Source organism: Acomys minous (assembly GCF_964271855.1).
Source record: "Acomys minous genome assembly, chromosome: 4".
Lineage (NCBI taxonomy): Eukaryota > Metazoa > Chordata > Mammalia > Rodentia > Muridae > Acomys > Acomys minous.
The window spans coordinates 94,557,814-94,574,126 of NC_140486.1; the positions used below are offsets into that span (position 1 = coordinate 94,557,814).

A 16,313-nucleotide genomic window follows, 5' to 3' on the forward strand; every position below is an offset into this window, starting at 1 on the left:
ACCCACTCAATTTTTATCCTCTTTTTAAAAAGCCTAAGGAATACCACATACTCTTGGATGTGGCCTTCCCATGCAGCATGGTGGACACACCAAGGGATATGACTCTTCTGCTAGCAGCGATTAGCTGCCAATAGCTCCCATGGTAAGCGTAGGACTTTGTGCAAACCTCCCCTTTCTGTGCTGGGATGTGGTCTGACACGGCAGGGCTTGTTCGTGCTGTCGCAACCACTGCGAGTTCATATGTGCAGCTGCCCTGCTGAATCTTTAAAAAAAAAAAAAGCTGTTTGCTTGTAGTCGTCTTCCTTGAGCGCTTACAGTCTTCCATGCCCTGTCTTCCACCATGATGCCTGAGCAGTGTGAACAAAGGATGTGATAGAGATATCATGTCCTTGTACCCTGACCAGTTGTGGATCTCTGTGATAATTGCTACCTACAGCAAAAAGGTGCTTCTCCAATGAAGGTTGACAAATGCACTATTATATAGGGTACAAAAGGATGAGTCAGCGGGTGGTGGTGGCACACGCCTTTAATCCCAGCACTCGGGAGGCAGAGGCAGGCGGATCCTTGTGAGTTCGAGGCCAGCCTGCTCTACAAAGCTAATCCAGGATGGCCAACATAACATAGAGAAACCCTGTCTCAAAAAACCAAAAATAAATAAATAAGTAAGTAAGTAAATAAATAAATAAATAAATAATGATGAGTCACCAGGAGTTGATTTAAAACTGTGTCCACTTGACGGAATAATAATAGTAGGTTTCCCTCTACAGCTCATGACTTGTCTAGACAGTTTCTTGGGCCCAGTAACAGTGACAGTTATGGGTTCCATCTTGTGAATCAGGCGTTAAATCCAATCAGAAAGTGTTTGGTTGCTCCCATGACATTTGTGCCACTATTGCACCAGCGTCTGCTCTTGCCAGGCTGCTCATTAGTGAAGCTCACAGGGCTCACAACTGGGTAAGACCAATGATTACTTTTCTCCTTTGACAGCATGCAGAGCACCTTCCAGCACTGTGAGAGCTAGCCAGTAGGGAATAAAGCTTCCAGGTGAATACCAGTTTTATTTCCCCATGTTTTATGACTCAAGTATGTAATGTCTTCAACAACAGGGTCTTATCATCAAGGTCAGAAAGAGTAAAGGCAAGAGACTATAATTTTAGTGTCTCCAGGACCTTATTAGTCAACAACTCTTTTCCTGGAACTGGGGCTTTTATTTGTTAACCTCTGATGCCTAGTAGAAGGATTTTTCACCTTATTGTAGGGCAGTTCCCTTCAAACCCTGTTCGTATATGCTTGTATGTGTATATTTTAGGAAGCTTCTACAGTAGTAGGTTTCCACATGACTTTTTCAACATTTCTTTAGTATTTCTTATCTCTTCCCATCTTCTCTCTTCTTAGACTCTGTCCTCCCATAACCTACCCAACTTAACCCTTCCTATTCCATTATTTCCCTTTAGCCATTTACAGCACCATCTTATATATCCTCTCCTGTAAAAGAATCCCAACACCTAAATAATTTCATGACCTCTATGAGTATTCCAAATAAAACACATAATTTCTGAAGATCCAAAACTAGCATCGATAAGCAAGAGAAAGTGTGTGAAGTTTGTCTTCCTAGGTCTAGGTTCCCTCACTCAGAATGATTATGTCCAGCTCTATCCATTCACCTGCAAATATCATAATTTTGATTGTATCTGCCTCATATGCTACATAGGCTCAGATCCTAGACCTATCCCTGCCTCAGGTGTCACACAGCTTTCCTTCTATACGTCTTACTAGAATGCCTGGGCTCTGCACTGTGCTGGTAATCATTATGGCATCCCAGTATTTTCTGAATTGACTTCCACCTGCCACATTCAGAACAACTCTAGGATCATTTCTCGATTCTATATTAGTTTCTGCAAACTTCAGTTTATTTTTTGTAACCTCTCAGCTGAACTCTGTCCATGTCTTTCCTTTTCACGTCTCCAGCCTGGCTCTTTCCCTACAATTTAGGGATGTGCTTTCCTGTATCTTCTTGACTCAACATTCAGCACTGAGGATTCATCTCCCTGATATACAAACTCGAAAACCTACAAGATAACTGGCTTTGGGACTCCTGTTACTGTGGGCCCGGCTATGGCTATCTTCTTATATAATACTAGGGAGGAAAAAAGAAATAATAAACTTACTTCATGGTTTAAATAAGCACTTGGGCCAACACCCAGTGCCTATGTTTGCTCAACAAATTCATTCCATTATCTTATTATTCAATTGCTAAGTCCTTTTTTATAGCCTCCTTATAGTCGATGCTGTAGGATGATACAACTCGTTGAATAACCGTCTCGGCAACCTACCCAGTCTATAGCTGCCAAATGAGGAGCCTCCTAAAATACCATATTAGTTAATATTTAGAAATCCCTCAGTAGTCACTATCATTTTCAGACAAGGCAGAAACTTTCCTAATCCGGACATTCGGATCCATGAGGGAACTATTTCTGGCTTCAATTTTCCATCCTCTCCACTCCTATTTAACTCTTGGCTCTAGGTACCTCAACATCTAGCTTTTTCTTAATATTCTGTTTTGCTCTACCCATTAGCTACATTAACTGATAACTTCATTTATGATATAATAAGCAAGGTAATACATTGACTTTTTAAAGCATTGTCTTGGTTTTCCTTATAATTTCTACAGAGCAGTGACTATGACGTGCCTGTTTCATCAATGCAGAAAAGGAAACCTAACGAGGGTTAGCAATTGGCCAAAAATGATCAGTCTCCATGACACTGACCATTGTCCCCTGATGCCTGGTCATGCTACATGTCCTGACCTGCAGGATCTCTGCCCTTGCACTCACCTTTTTGGTACTCACCCATTATTCAAAACTTCCTTAAAAATGACATTTTCCATACATCTCCCACAAGCTTCTGCAAACTCTAGTGAGATCCAACACAGCTTCCTAAAACTAGGGGAAATGTCTTGCATTTCTACTAAGGTCCAGCAATGCTTAAAAATCAATTCTGATTATATGCTATAATCAAGTTTTTGTTTTGTTTTGGTTTTGGGGGGGGGTTGTTTGGTTGGTTGGGTTTTTTTTGTTTTGTTTTGTTTTGTTTCTGATAAACGTGACGGTGACTTTTTCTGATTGGGCTCCTGTCTGGTTTCTCTTTATCAATAAATGATTCTTGCTCATTGTTTTTGGGTTTTTGTTTTTGTTTTGTTTTGTTTTTTAATTTTTCAACACATTTCTGAAAAAAGACTTATTTCAGAATGGGACAAGATGCCACAGGATGCTGGTGATGCAGACTTTAGAGCCCCCTCAAATTGCCATCCCATGGGCCGTGGTCTACTGATCTATTGGGCTTTCCCCCACTTTGCAGTCACATGGGGTCAGTCTAACTAGACTCAGTTTGGTAATGCCTCTTTTTAAGGGAAACTGTGTTCAACAGCCAAAGGGATAGAGAAATGACAATGACGCAGTTATTTTTTTTCCCTCAGGCTAGGTATTAAAATCCACCCTCACATATAAATTGTATGAGTTCTTCTATGGAGCTACAGCTCCAGCAAACATGAGCCAGTTTTAGATTGCAGAAGCTGAGGCATGGGAGGAGCTCCAGGATTCAGAACTGAGGCGCCTAAAGAGGAATAGAAGACAGACTATATGCAAAGATTAGAAAGAGAGGAAGTTGCTTGGGAGTTTCTTGAGATTATTATGTTTTTCTTATAAGGTGTTTTGCCTATTGTCTAAAACTGTAAGTGAAAATTTGGAGTTCCATAGTTAGAAAAACCAACAAATATGGTTCTAGAGTGATGATCCCTGCCAGGCTTGGCAGTTTCTTAACACTTGACACTGCTCCACTGAGAGGGTCCATGAGCTCTTAAGTGTGTCTATGAGAGAGAGAAAAAATAAGTTGTAATTATTTTCCAGCCATGAATATAAAAATATATCTTACACTGGGAAAATCAAGTGATGTGTATGCAGTCTCCTAACATACCCTATCAAAAAAGGTTACACAGGGAAGTCTTTTTAGAATCATTCATACAGATGCTCAGTGGTCTATGTCACTGTCATGCACTAAAGAAGGTGGCTAGGGGGACCCTATGCATAAAAGCAGCAGTTCAACAGCTGCTAGTTCGCTGCTCACAGGAAGTGGTGACTTGTGGGTTTGCCTTTCCTTTCGGTTGAGTTATATAGATGCAGTATGAACACTTCCCTTCTCAGGGGAGCAGAGAGATTTGTTCAAGCAGCTCAGTGAAGCCCCAGAAAGAAAAGGTCTAAGGACAGCCGTACTTTTCAAATATTTTATGACTCAAGTTCAAGGCCTATGATGAGCTTCCGAGGAAAGGAATTTTGGAGGAAGAGGCGGACAGTGAAGAGAGTGAACCCAGAAGGAATCCACAGGGTTAGTGCTGTAGGTATCTGCGCCGACTTTTCAGCTGATTGTCCATGCTTTCTCTGAAAAATGATATGCTTTAAAGCAGGTTTCTACCACAACTTGGTAGACAACGTGCTCTATAAAACAGCATATTCTCTTTGGCTCATAAATAACCTTTTAAAAAATTAGATATTTGTTTTGATAGTTGTGCCATTTTTAAGCTTCATGTTTCTGAAAAAAGCTGATACTAGATTTAATCTGAACATTGCTAATCAGAATTCATCTAGGGTTATCTTAGTATTTATGTATTAATACTTCTGAAATTGTTTCTCTTGGTTCTATTTGTTTGCTTTTAGATTTATGTTTTGGTCTGAGTTCTGGGTTTCTATTTCTGAGACTGAGTCTCCCACTGTTAATCTAGACTGGTCTGCAACTACTATGGGGTCCAGGCTGCCTCAGGTTCCCAGAAATCCCTCTGCTTCAGCTTCTGAATGGAGAGGTTACAAGTGTGAGCTGTAACTCTCTACTCACTCTTTTTCTCCAAGAATCATTTGCAGTTCCCTGAATTAAGGCCCCAGCTTGGCGAGATGGCACATACCTGTAATCTCAGCACTCAGGGAGACAGAGGCAGATGGATCTCTGTGACTTCAAAGCTAGCTTGGTCTACAAAGTGAGTCTAGGACAGCCAAGGCCACACAGAGAAACCATCTCAAAAAACAAACAAACAAAAAGACTCCAAAGTACTTGCCTGTTTATATTGGTGTTCTATTTTTATCAAGTACCACTAATTTACTTTAACATTCCTAGAAAGACTAATTAAAGGAAATAAATAATAGCTAGAAATATTCTTAGAAAGAATAATGCAAAGGAAAAAGTAGAGTTTCTTCGACAGAGCCAAGGAAGATTATAAAAGGTCAGAAAGATTTTATCTCACCATGAAAATGGTTCTTCCTTATCCTTTTTGCAAAATGAAAGAAAAACTATGGGAGGATACATGTCCTCACAGATGTGCGTCTAGAATATTCTGTAAGACTCAGTGGCAGTTGACTGCCAAGAAGTCTTCTGTAACAGGGAAGGCTCACTTTATATGGTGAAGGCTGCAGCAATGTTGTCGAATAGCTCCTTTTCAGAAGGTTCATCATTTTATAGAGCCCTCCAAGTTCTGCTTAACATCAACCTCGACGTCATGGTCATTGGGATCTGAACATCCTTATTGTGGGGGTTCTTCTGTGCATTGTAAGACATAGAGCAACATACCCGCCCTTTATTTATGAAGTCTTGGTGACAGCCGTACTGGAAGACAACTCTATCAAGTGTCCTTGGTGGGAAAGACTGATTATTGGGTTGAGAACTGGTTTTCAAGGAGTTAAAAACAAAACAAAACAAAAAACCTGATAAACCCTTTACTAATGCAAACATCCAGATGTGAAAACAGAGATGACTTATAATCACACATATCATACATACACACATAAATATATATATATATATACATTATATATGTATATACATATATACATTTTATACATGCATATACATTATATACATACATATGTATATAAATACATACATGACTTTCTTTATTCTAAAATGGTTTGGTTGCTATTTAAAAGGAGCAGCATCTATTATTAGCAGTCTGGCTTTTAAGGTTAGCATTGTGTTGTTTGTTCGGCTTCTATCTCACTAGTACATACCAGCATTAGACAAATTCACACGTGTCCCTCAGCATTTTTCTCCATGCATGTGAATTGGGTTTGCCCCCGAATTTGCTCCCCATTTGCCAGAAATGTGAGCTCAGTTGTCTCCTCTTGACTAGCCCCAGAAGAGCATCCTCAGCTGTTTATCTGTGTCTGCTAAAGGGTATAAATATTTCAAAAACTCTCTCAATGTGTGATGGTTTCAACCTTCAGACCAGTCCAGGAAACAGAATTCTTCTCTTATCTCTCTTTGTACTTAAAGCACTGTGGCTTAGGTCACCGTGAGATTTACTTTTTGCTTCTACTAAAAGAGAAAACACAGAGAAGAAAGCGCCTGTCTTGCATCCACCACACGTACAGTATTGGCAAGAGGACAGTCCCCAGTGTCTCGCAGTATAATGAAGCTAATCACTCTATGAATTATCTTAATTGAATTTGAACGTATTGCTACCGAGTACTATGGGAGAAGCAGCCAATAAGGGCCTGGTGCTTCCCCCCCACCCCCCCACACACAGCATTTGGTAGCAATGCATTCAAATTTAATTAAGACCATTCATATAGTGACTAGTTTTCTTCTGTGGAAGGCACTAGGGACTTTCCTGCTACAGCTGCCTGGTTTGGGTCTGCCTAAAATAAGGCTATCTACTTCCACAGGCTTTCTCTTCTATTGAGTAGAGAATTGTTCAATCCATCCTAAGATGTGGCTTTTGTTTTGGAAAGCAGACTCCAAGAAACTGAAGGGATTAAATTAGAGGGGGCCTGCAGGAAACCTGGGCGCATACTCTCGCTCTCTCTTTCTACTCACATGCAGATTATTTAAATCACTCTGAACCTGTGTTTCCTCTTCTGGGAAATGCTCACCTAACTCCCTTCCTACCTTAAGACCGCTTGTTAGAACTGCGCTGATGCCTTCTGAACCTAGTTTGAAAGATGCGAAAAGATAAAAAAAAAATTTTTTAAAGTATTGTTCTTTCCAAGGGCAAGGGGAACGTGGACACAATTGCAGTGCTCAGTGGAAGCCACAGAGGTACAGGGGATTCTGCCGTGGTGAGAGGAGCAGTAAATGTAACTCTGGTTATGTTAATGCTATGTGGATGGAATGGGGCTTGCCTCAGAAAGGGTGTGTCATCTCTCTACTGTGGATACCTAGGTTAGCAGAAGCCCACCCAAATGGAACTTTCCATTGCACACTTATCTAGGCTTCTAAACTACATCACTAGGTTGCCCTCACAGCCTCCTGAAGAGATGGTAAAGAAGATATAAATCAAGTAACAGAGTTCCTCCGCAGCTCCCCAGAGACTTAAAGTCATGCTAGGGAATTTTAAAAAAATGTATGCCTTTAAATTTTTTGACTATTGTTATATATAATAGTGAAAGGAAGATAGTGATTGCTAGATATACTTATCACAAGTTCTTTCTTTCTTTCTTTCTTTCTTTTTTTTTTTTTTCCTTTGTAATGATCCTGTGAACACTGGCACAACACTTAATCTTTGCTCTCTGGCAAAATTACAGTTTGCTGAATTTTATAGTAATCTAGAAAACGTATTCAGAACGAGAACTTCCTGCGACACATGCCTTTCAAATATTGTGCTCTCTTGACCCAGACTGATGGATTTTGTGCATTCTGCGTCCTTCAAGGGCTGCTTAAAGTTGTATAACTTACTCTGTTGGAATTCTTTTTATTTTGAGGACTGGAGATAGAGCTGAGTGGTAGACGGTTTGCCTAATGTGCAAGGCACTGGGTTAGACCCCCCAGCAACTCAGGAAAAGAAAAATCATTGTTACAACCTCCTTTGTGTGGCATTTTAAGCCTTTTGGAGGCTTAGCTTATTAAACCAACTTCAAAATGCATCAGCCAAGAAAGGCCTTTATGTATTTGAGTTCATCTTCCCCTAGGCAGCATACAGGTTAGGCCAGCGGTTCCCAACATGTGGGTCACCACCCCTTTGGAGGTGGAAGGATATTTTCACAGGGGCCCCTTACAAAATATGCTGCATAGCAGATATTTCTAATAGAGTTCATAACAGTAGCAAAATTACGGTCATGAAGTAGCAATGAAAATAATTTTCCATCCAGGGGCTCACCACAACATGAGCAGCTTTTAAAGTGTTGCAGCATTGGGAAGGCTGAGAACCACTGAGTTAGACAGTACTCTGCTGAGAGAAGTGTTCAGGAGAAATGAAACTTACTTGTGGAGCCATTGCCAGTCTAAGTCGTTGAATCTTAGACCTGTGTGTGCTGTTCTCCAGTTGATGGTTTTCTCTTAAGCTGCATTTGTATGTTTATTTTTAGCTTTTTTTTTTATCAGGACTATTTAATATGATCTCTAGTGCATAGGAAGTCTTAATGAAAAGATCATTTCCTGTGTGAGTTTCATGGCCTAATTTGAAAAGATCAAATCCATGATTGGGCTCTGTTATTAGGTCTGTCGTCTGTCCAGTCAGAAGCAAATGCGGAAGTTTAAAAAATAAATGTGATTCATTGTTTTCAAGTTGTCACTGGCTTGTGAGTTATTAAGCTGCAGGATTTCTGGGTGTCTGGGGAAACTTGGGTACGTCTTCTCCTTAGGAATGCGGTTGCCTTGGAGCACTTTAGAAAAATGAAAACTATAGGTAGAAACACTAATTGGAGAGGCTTCTGTTGGTTTCCCAAACTTGTCGTAGCATACAGCATTGTTTTGCTTTCTTTCTGGTCAGGTCTAGAGTTCTTATCGACAATACCTCTTGTAGGCTGATGTGAATCATCTCCCTTCCTGGTCACATCCTCCCTTGCTGTCCTGTTATGTACGAATGATTAGAGTGATGTATAGTTAGCAAAAGGGAAGTACAGAGTAAGATGACTGAAGTGACTGCTCATGGTGCTCTTCCATTTTCTTGTGACACTGGGGATCAACCCCAAGGCCCCGCACGTGTTAGGCGAGCACTGCCTACCGTTGGGCAGGATGCTGCCTGGGGAACAAGGAGTAAAACAAAACTGGATTGCCAGAGTGAAATTCACAAAAGGATACTGTGAAAGAAAACAGAAGAGAAGAGTTTCCAGAGACTTCTGAGCTTACTCAGTCCACACAGAAAGGAGATGCATGCTTTGAAACCTGATCCAGACTGAGAGTTTATGTGAAGGCAAATCAGAGGAATCCAAGGAGATGGCAGAAAGGGCAAAGGTAACTCAGGTGCCAGAGAGCTGCAGAAGGGCTGCCTCCAAATGGGACTTGGGAGGGGATGACCTCCATTTCCTTGGTGCTGACTCTTGTGGGGAAAAGAAATGATGCAGGAAAGGAGCACCTGTCCATTAGAATGTGCGGTGGGCCATTTGTAAGAGGAGAGAGGGTTCAGAGTGCACTGGGCTAAGGTCGTGATCCCAAACCTTTCCTAATATGGGATGTTTAAAAAAGATTCCCTTGAGGGCTCGGCATTCTCGCTGCATAAGCTTGAGGACCCAGGCTAGGGTGGCACTAGAGGCCGGAGCTCATTGAGTAGACGGCCTAGACAGAATGGGTGAGGTTGGGTTCTGTGAAAGGATAGGGCAGAAGCGGGAGGGAGAGAGGGTGGGAATGGAAAGACAAGAGTGAGGGGATAACAAGTGGGATGTAATGTGAATAAATTATAATAAGTAAATTTAAAAAAAAAGGGTGAGGCAGAGAGCAGTTGAAGAACACACCTGACACTGACTACTTAACTCCAAATGGATGCACATGGACATGCACCCTCATACACACATACACACACCTGCATTGACAGGTACATACTCCATACACACATATAAACACAGCATGCCCTCAGTTAGTGGCAATTTCTTATGTGGCTCCTGACAAGGCATTATCTGTCTTCATTATACAGTTCCTGCATCTACCTTTTCATTTTCTTTTCTCATCTTCCTTGCACTCGCATAAATAATTCCTTGTCTTCCTTTCCTGCCAATTTCCCTTCCTGGGGGACCCAATGATCTCTTCTAATGTTCTGCACTGTTAAGAGAAAAAAAGATCACAAAGTGGGCAGGAAATAGTATTCAAAATTATAGATCTGTTCTAGCATCTTCCCAAGAGGAAATAATTTCTGGTGTTTTGGCCCTTGCAAGTCCAAATTATTGACAGGGAGGACCACAGTCTTCAAGGTGAACCAGAACAAGATATCAGCTCTTCCATCAACTTACTGGTCAGATTACACAAGCTTTCAGAATCCAAGGATCTCTGTTTGGGGAAAAAAAATAATCAACACTGATATTCTCTTCTAGAATTAATATAGTTTTTTTTGTCATTGGCCATAACATCAGCAATAAGAATTGTTATTGCCATTTATGATAAACTTATTTTAAAATGACAGTGGCTATTGTTACTATTATGAAGTATTTTGATGTGGCTATGGAATTTTTCAGTAAGCAAACATGTATGAATTATTCTTAATATAAGTCATATCAAATGTGATTCCTGAGATGAAAACAATAGAATGAAACAACATGACGTGAGCCCAGGCATGGCTTCCAGCTGCTATTATAAACCTGAGAGATCTGCCAACACTCCCCGCACAAAGAGGTACCTCCCATGGAGAGCAAAATTATAGTCTCTGACTGTCAGCACTGAAAGCAAATGTAGCCACGTACTCTTTTTGGTAGCTTTCATAAGAAAGTGATGGTTGGATGAGTCTGCCCTGATAGAAAATCAGAGATTAGAGCTACCCTTCATGTATGACCCTGGAAAGCCAAAAGCTTATTGAAGCCTCTCATTCATACAGCGCATGGTACCTAGTGTGTTTTTTCCCCCACAGTATGAAACGCTATTGGGGTGTATCAGTAATACACAACTGTTCAGCTCCTGCATTTCAAATGCAGAAGTCATTGGCTGCAAGAGGTTGTTCTTGGGCATTCAGATCTGAATTTTAACTTGGGAAGTGATAGGCCCCTCTTGCGGCTACTGGTCCTGGTATTACAGATCACAGCTCTATCATTGAAAAAATTTAAAATCTACTCACATGAACAGACACAGTCCAGAGAAGGAAGCTGAAGGCAGGCTGTAGATAGGCTTGGGACAGAGCAAGTAGGGGCTGGGGGGGAAGGGGGGAAGGGGAGGGGAAAAGGCGGGGGGGAGGGGCGGGAAACCTCAGAACCACGGAGGTAGTGGGAAATCCTATCATCTTGGTAGTTGGAAGCAACGGCCCATTTTGTGAAGCTCAGCCCCAGAGATGTAGAAGCTTCCATCCTCTTTCTCAACCCTGTCATCCCTTCATTCAAAATTTGGAATTCCAGAGGGAAAGAGTGAATGAGCTTCACTCAGGCTCCCTTCCCCATTGACCCAGAGAAGCAGACATTTTCAACAATCAGACACATCATGACTAATCTTTAAGGAAGAAACTACAAAGAATGGGCTATCATCTGGAGATTTGCTGAAAGCATAACTAGTTGGAAGACTCGTTCATGTTTGTTTTGTGCTTATATGTATGTACGTGCACATCACATACAACAACAACTTGACCTGAGAGTGAAAGTTTGTACAAATGCCAAAGTATTAAGATTGTATTAGAGTATAAGCTGGCAGTGGCTTTCATCACAGACCTTCTATAAATTAATTTAAAGTTCCCTGCAGCTTGTGCAGAGGCATTAATTTCCCTGGTGTCAGGCTGGCTTGTAATTGGCTTGTGATGTATTTTTAATGATATTTATTATCTTTCAAGTGTTTCTAGAAAGCTAAATGAGACGTGTAATTTAATTTAATTTAGATCTCTTGTTGGATATTTTCTATATCTTTACAAGTACAACCATCACATGGAGAAACAGTCATTGATTTCAATTTTTATTTGCTACACAGAACCTTGGACCTTTTGCCATATTACAAAGATAAAGATATATATATAGGATTAGCAGGGCCTATCACTTCCCAAGTTTCTAAAAATAAAACAAGACTGGAAAAGGGAATTCCATTTGAGAGTGTCCCTTTTACAGTAAATTCTTTAAAACTGGTTTGTCTTTCATCTGTAATGAAATTGTTCTAAACATGAAAAATTGACCATACTAATCTCACATTTGATAAAGTTTTATACACTTTATCAGGCTGATATTCATGTTTCTGAAATGAACTAATATTCAAAGAGCAACGACTTCTTGATTTCTTCCATGATCTGTCTGTCTTTGTTGCCAAGGAAACCATTTTGAAACTCAGCTGAATCTGAGTTTGCCCAGCTGTGTAATTCTTAACTTTGATTTTAGCTAGTGTTTTTCCACTCTCATGAAACTCTGCGGTTCAAGACAGAAAGAAGGTTAAAGGTTCAGCACAAGATGGCTTATTCCTTACTTAATAATTTCCTTTCTGGTTAGAAAAGCTGCTGTTGTTTTCTGAAGCCCAGGCTTCTGAGATGCTGTCCAGCGGAATGCCCCCTGATGAAAGGCTGAATTAAATCTGTCACAGGACCACAGGGTGACAGCTGTGGCCATAGATGCAGCTGTGAGGGTTCTCTCCAATCATCCCATTTGTTCCAAACACAAGCAGTGTGGCAGTTGGCCCCATTCCCATCACAATAAGGCCAGAGAGCCCTGCATTTTGTTAGCATCTAAAGAACTCTTGTTCATTTGAATTTTTTTATTTCTTCTAAAAATTTCATGCACACACACACAACTCTCTCTCTCTCTCTCTCTCTCTCTCTCTCTCTCTCTCTCTCTCTCTCTCTCTCTCTCTCTCTCTCTCTCTCATTGTGTAGCCCCGGCTGGTCCTAGAACCTACAGTGTAGACCAGGGTGGCCATGAACTCTCAGAAATCTACCTGCCTCTGCCACCCAAGGGCTGGGATTGTAGGTTTGTGCCATTCTCCCTGGCTAGCTTGTTATCTTGATGACTCTGAAGTTTGTGTTTTACTTTATATTTTGTTTTTTATTGTATGGATGTTGGTATTCTGCATGCATATATTTCTGTGTACCCTACGTGTGCAGTGTCTGCAGAGGCCAGAAGAGAGTTTTGGATCCTCTGGGACTGGAGATACAGACCACTGTTAGCTACAGTGTGGGTTCTGGGAATTAAACTTGGGTCCTCTGTGACTGGAGATACAGACCTCTGTTAGCTAGCTACAGTGTGGGTGCTAGGAATTAAACTTGGGTCCTCTGGGACTGGAGATACAGACCACTGTTAGCTAGCTACAGTGTGGGTGCTGGGAATTAAACTTGGGTCCTCTGGAAGAGCAACCAGTGCTCTTAACCACTGATTCAGCTCTCCAGCCAATCACCAAAGTTATTTGACCGCTATGTTGTTTGTGAAATGATCTGTTGAACTAAAGACCGGAATGATGATGATTACGATTATAGATAGTTTAGAATTCCTCTAAATAGCCTATGGGCAATCACTGAGGGCTGTTTGCTTTTCTGAATTATCTTGGGTACTAATAGAGTTGAATCTACTGGTCCTTGAGTAAACTTTTATTATTTTCCTGTGTCATTAATTATATTAGTCATATATGGGTTATATACCACAAAAAAAGGCATCTATCTATGATGTTATGTTATGTTAGTAAATGACAGGATATGAGAGTAAAGATTCAGATACGTAGAAATGATGTAGGGTGTGGAGGATCAAAGAAGACTGGCAAGTCCCAAGTAGCATCACAGGATCACTGTATGACACAAAAAGATCTTGAAACTTCACAAACACAAGGGAAAAACTATTTCATGCCATTTCTCTGAAAAGACTGGCCTTTAATGAGAACCAAGATTAGCTAATGTAGAACAACAGAACTGGAGGACCCAGTAGAGACCTTCAAAGGCTCACATCCCCTGATTACACTTCCACTTTAGGACCCAGGTGCATGAGTGTGTCCTCCAAATACAAAGGGTTAACTACTTTCCAGTTTCTGCCAGCCTTTCCCTGTCCAAGGCTCCCTGCGGTGGGCAGACTCATTTGTATTTGTATAAATTAGAGCTACAGAGTGAAATTGGAGGCATAATTTTTATGACATTGATTTTTCTCTGGAAATTTGTGTCTGCAAAGTTAATTTGCTTTATATTAAACCGATTTCAAATTTGATCATTTTCTTGTCATCTGAACGTATAAATACAAAAATATTTTCTATGCTATTTTTCAGGAAATGCGAGAGGCAGATTCTGAAAGCCAATGTTGAGTTAGTGACAGGCATACTTAGGGTGCTCACCTTCCTTTTCTGGGATGGCAGAGAGAGGCCAGCATCTCTTATTATTTGAGATGATGATGATGATGATGATGATGATGATGATTATGATTATTATTATTATTATTATTATTATTATTATTATTATTATTTTGGTTTTTTGAGACAGTGTAGCCTTGGCTGTCCTGGACTCACTTTGTAGACCAGGCTGGCCTCGAACTCACAGTGATCCACTTGCCTCTGCCTCCCCAGTGCTGGGATTAAAGGCGTGTGCCACCACCGCCCGGCTTGAGTTTATTATTATTAATCTCTTACTTTGATTAGAATTATTCCATTTCAATAGAATTTTAAGAGAAATTTATATAATAAGTGTAAAACATAACAATTCTTGGTAAATGAAGAATCCAATTTTCTGGGTATGATTGGTTGGACTTGATTTAAGTATAAATCTCTGGGTAGAATACTTTTTAAATAAAACAAGTCTGCATTTTGCTGGTATCTAGTGGTTCTTCTACCACACTGACATATTTTATCTGCTTGATCTTGACAACAACATGCCCTTTTTTATCCACCCTGATTACCTTCAGCCAAGATCCTGATGACTTGCTCAAGTCACACAGCTGGTAGGTATGAGATTTTAAACTTCCCACTTGGAATTCTTTGCTTCAAGCCCCATTTCAGGATGGTGTTTAAGCAACTCACCAGATGTTTGTGGCTCCCTACAAAGCTAAAAATAGTTCAGTTATTAAATCTCTAATTGTGCTTCTCTGTTTTGCTGGCATGAGCTTCTAGAACCACATGCCCAATCTGTAATTATTTTCTCTGGTCTCTTTTCCCCAGTGTTTTGTGTATCTTTTGTTGTAATTACTTGAATCTGTTAGTGGTTGGATTTCTATGTGAAGCCCCACTGTGATATTTCTGGGCTTCCTCTCTGGTGGATTTTCAAAGGGTAAACAATTTTAAAATCAAATAACTCCCCCGTGTTTAATGAAGGCTTGATTCTTTTGAAAACCCAAGTTCATCCTTTTACCATGATGAAAGCAACACATGTCCATCCAAAAACATAAAAGTAACAGCATCCTAAATATTATAGTACCACTCAAATGAAATAAGCTAATGATGTTTGAATGTGTATACTTAGCTTTCTTTATAGTTTTAAAGTCTTGTGTAGTTAGTCTATTATGTAATATTTATTCTAATTTTCTTCAAACACTAATAAATAAGCATTTTTACCATAAACTTTAGAAAAAACTATTTTAATAAGTGTTTGATGTTTCATGGGCTTCATCTATTATAATTTCTGAGTCAGGCCATTCTATGGAAGCCTAGTGACTTCTTAGAAATTTAGGTAGTATAAATTGCAGTTTTCACTCAGTCTCATGAGTGGATCAATATTACCTTGAACTGATCACTTTCTGAGACAGTACCTTTGTCCTTCCATACGGACCTTATCTTACTCAGCTGTTCAACAAAACACCAATTATATGCAAAATATTGACCACTAACTAACACTAGTGAAGCACTGAGGAATCTAGAAAGTCCATGGATGTAGTGTACAGTTCTCCACTGGTTTATTCCAGACCCTATTCTAGTCTTAATGTCCTTTCTAAAGTGCCTTACTCTCTTACCCATGATTCTTGAAAATTACTGCTTTTGAAAGGCTATACTTTAATGTCTTCACAGGTTAGGAATGGCTACTTTTAACCTCACCTACCTTTTTTGCTATGCTTGGATGAAACTGAATACATTTCTCCAACTTGTAAAGAAGATAATGTTGCAAAGACATCTTCATATACATCTTGGATTTTGTATGTGTTTATTCCCCTCAGATGGAATCTAGGCTATCCCTGGATCTGGAAGAAGGGACGTATTTACTTAACTCTGAAACACAGGTTTATTGAGTGTGCCCTATCCACATTACAAGTACATTACAGGTGCTTTCAATATACAGCTAGCAACAATTGTAAGCCAGTCTTTATCTACTTAACATTTGGGAAAACAGTATTCTAGATTGTGTATTATTCTAAGAAGTATATCATTTCATCCTCTGAGGTCATCCCTACTAAGTCATTTCACAAATATATAAAGTAAGGAATGAGGAGTTTAATGCCCATGCCCAAAGTGTCCTAGCCCATAAAGGTGAGCAGGCATTCTCAATGTTTTTTCAT

The 16,313-nt window shown here is 40.1% G+C and overlaps 1 protein-coding gene across 12 annotated transcripts in view; it reads left to right on the top strand.

Annotated features, from left to right (window-relative positions):
- The window catches only part of DOCK10 (dedicator of cytokinesis 10), a 259,148-nt gene that overhangs the window by 81,398 nt on the left and 161,437 nt on the right, over nucleotides 1–16,313 (top strand). For 2 of the 12 annotated variants that reach the window (XM_084780931.1, XM_084780923.1), the window contains exon 1: nucleotides 4,189–4,389. The exons of 8 other annotated variants lie outside the window; for them this stretch is intronic. In XM_084780931.1, the coding sequence (XP_084637057.1) occupies nucleotides 4,303–4,389 (87 nt within the window). In that variant the 5' untranslated portion in view covers nucleotides 4,189–4,302. Of the gene's footprint in view, nucleotides 1–4,188; nucleotides 4,390–16,313 lie in introns of those variants that run through there. 2 more of the 12 variants (XM_084780932.1, XM_084780922.1) reach the window with 1 other exon arrangement.